This window comes from Lissotriton vulgaris, chromosome 11 (assembly GCF_964263255.1).
Source record: "Lissotriton vulgaris chromosome 11, aLisVul1.2, whole genome shotgun sequence".
Lineage (NCBI taxonomy): Eukaryota > Metazoa > Chordata > Amphibia > Caudata > Salamandridae > Lissotriton > Lissotriton vulgaris.
In genome coordinates this window covers 56742403-56745256 of record NC_141699.1, presented here as the reverse complement: position 1 = coordinate 56745256, position 2854 = coordinate 56742403, and the positions used below count along the sequence as shown (strand labels likewise).

Below are 2854 nucleotides of genomic sequence, written 5' to 3'. Positions count from 1 at the left end.
TAATACTAACCCCTGAAATGAGATCTCTGTTTAAACGTATCAACTGAAACATATACCCAATTTTCTTTCAGAATGTTGTTGTTTTTTAAAACATTTTTGATAATAAGCTATCCCTATATGTTATTTAATTTAATCACTAAGAGCACAGTTTTATCAATGATTATTGTTATTGTATATGACACAATTATATTTGAATATATTTATTGCATATTCATAAAATGCTTCAACTTTGTTTTAGTGGTTTCACATGTATTTTACAATGATACGTCCCAAGATGCCGAAGAACAGCAAGGCACTGACCAAGAGCAGCTCTGGAAAAGATTACTTTTTTGTTTCCTCTGAAGGAGAGGAAGTTTACAATGCAACATTAAATGTCACACGGTTAATTGAAAGGTAAGTGTTGGAAAGTAGGATCTTTAAGGCATGGATTCCCCCACTTTTGCTGGTGTCAGTGTGCTTATACTGTTATAGACTGGGATCCTGCTAATCATAACCCCAGGGGAGAGGCTCTCTCACCTCTAAATTGGTTGTTGGTACTTTGTAAACCCCCATAATGTGGAAAGGTGTTTGTGGAAATTATTTTTCAATTGCGTGCAACACATTAAATTGCTGTTCCTGAACCTTTCTGCCTTCATCTGTAACTTTTTAAACTAGTAATTATTGACTAATGGAGTCAGGTGTAAGCGTCATAACAGAGGATCACTACTACATAAACATTTGAATTACTAAGTCAATTGAAAATGTGCATTTTTCTTACAGATACAGATTACCAAAAGTGAAGAGAATGGAAGTGGTGAAAACCTTTGAGGACGCTGCAGTTACAAATTTATGTGACCAAGAGAATAGCATTGTCTTACAGTACATAAAACAAGCTAGTGGCAATGTAAACGGACCAAGTGAGATGCAAAATCTCTGCTTAGCATCCATGTTAATGGAGAAACTGGCCAATTACAACTCTGAGTAAGCATTTAAAGAAACAATTTAAGTTTGACAATACATGTATGACAATACATGTAGCCAATAACTCTAAAACATTCTGTCTATTTTTTTTAGTTGCATTGAAAATAGAGTTGCCAGCATCTCCCATGCCCAAGTTATAGAGCCACAGGAACAGTAAGTTTATATATATAATATTAAATGATATGCCATTTGTGTTAGTGTTTTCACAACAAATTGTGAATTTGTTACACAAGCATATTTTGAATGCATATTTGTATTTTGTAGGACAAATTGCAACAGAAATAGAACGTCAACAATCGCAACAGCAGCGTATCGTTACCAGAAAATGGATAATGAGTCAGCTTTTAAAAGAATGCTGGAAGAGTTTCCAGTGACACTGAATGGACAACCACCAAAAAAAATGATCCGCGTTGCGTAGGTCGGGGAACATTCACGGTACTGCTATTGCAGTTGGAGACTTTTACAACAAGCATTGAGAAGGGAAGAAGTGCAGAGTAAGTGTTTTTGAATTGAAATGAAATCTAATAAGCGTGTAGAATTATATAATGTTACATAACACTCAAGAACTGCCTTATTTATATGCAGAACACTTTACAAGACGGATGCCGACAGAACACAAAATCAAAACTTTCTACATGAAAATGGAATGGAACAAGAACCGTCCAGGTATACAAGATGTCATTGAAGGTTGGATTCCTACAGCAAACAGAAAACAGGACCTAGGCGATCAAGGAATAGCATCTTTGGTGGAGCGTCAGTCTTGGAGAGGGCTTCATGTCACAATTGATGCCATAAAGGGTAAAAAAGTCATGACTACTCAAGTGATCAAGAAAGGAGAGATTATTTGTGATTACCATGGAATGGTAATAACTGCAGAGGAAGGGAAACGAATGATGCAAGAGTCACATGAAGAAGAGATGGGATATTTGTTCTTTTTTCAGGATAGCTCGGGTAGGAAATTGTGTGTAGATGCAAAAACACAGCCCTGCGTCTGTCACACAAATAGGGAAACAATAGGACGGTTAATAAACCATTCAAGAAAAAGGTTCAACATTAAGCCTACTCAGGTAACACTAGTTATATCTGGGAGTATTCAAAATGTAATTCTTTTCACTGCATTGAGAGATATTAAAGAGCTGTTATTTGATTATGGAGTTTCAAGGAAATCATTTAATGGAGAAGGGGAAGAGTTAGAATGGTTAGACACATGAGAAAATAAAGGTTAGAAAGCTCATTTCTGATGCACTGAAGGTGTTTTAACATTATCAAAGTAACCACCATTAATACTATTTATTTTAGTTACAGTCTAGATCATTTTTTTGTTCTTCCCTGACAATATCAGGAACACTCAGATCTCTGGCTGAGCCCACCCAGAGGACGATTTCTGGCAGAGGCGTCCAGTGATGAAGCATGCCATGATGGAAATGTGGGAGAGGGCTCTTATATAATCCTAAAGGGCTGCACCATGCAAATCAAACATTGACTGTGACATCCCTTCTGAGCTATAGGGAAAATCGGTATCAACTCTCTTGACAGATTGTCGGTCCCTGTAGCCGCCAGGACCCCATAATATCTCTCAGGTGATGTAACAAGAGTCGCTAGGGCTCATTTCCAGCTTCCAGGTACATGTCTGATTCCTATATGTAACATTTTGAGGTGTTTGGTGTCAAATTCATGTTTTCCATTATAGGCCCTAGAGCTCAGAGTCACATCACATTTCTAGTTCTGGACCCAAGAACCCCATAGTATACCTCAGATGACATGCCAAGAGCGGCTAAGACCCATTTCTGGCCTCCAGGGGTGATTTTTTTGAAATTTTTGGGTTTAAGGGGGCAAAGTCACTTTTTCCACCTCGCCCAAGGTTCTCAAAATCGGGTACGATATCAGGTGTTTC

At 37.7% G+C, this 2854-nt stretch overlaps 1 protein-coding gene across 1 annotated transcript; it reads left to right on the top strand.

Moving 5' to 3' along the window:
• The first annotated feature begins 1562 nt into the window (after positions 1-1562).
• LOC147678949 (histone-lysine N-methyltransferase set-1-like) lies at positions 1563-2171 on the top strand. Its single transcript, XM_086942444.1, has one exon. The coding sequence runs from the start codon at positions 1563-1565 to the stop codon at positions 2169-2171; it is 609 nt and encodes a 202-aa protein (XP_086798570.1).
• The last annotated feature ends 683 nt before the right edge of the window (positions 2172-2854 follow it).

What these genes read in the sequence shown, in the direction of transcription:
- LOC147678949 (XM_086942444.1), top strand. Translation starts at nt 1,563, where the DNA reads ATGCCGACAGAACACAAAATCAAAACTTTCTACATGAAAATGGAATGG.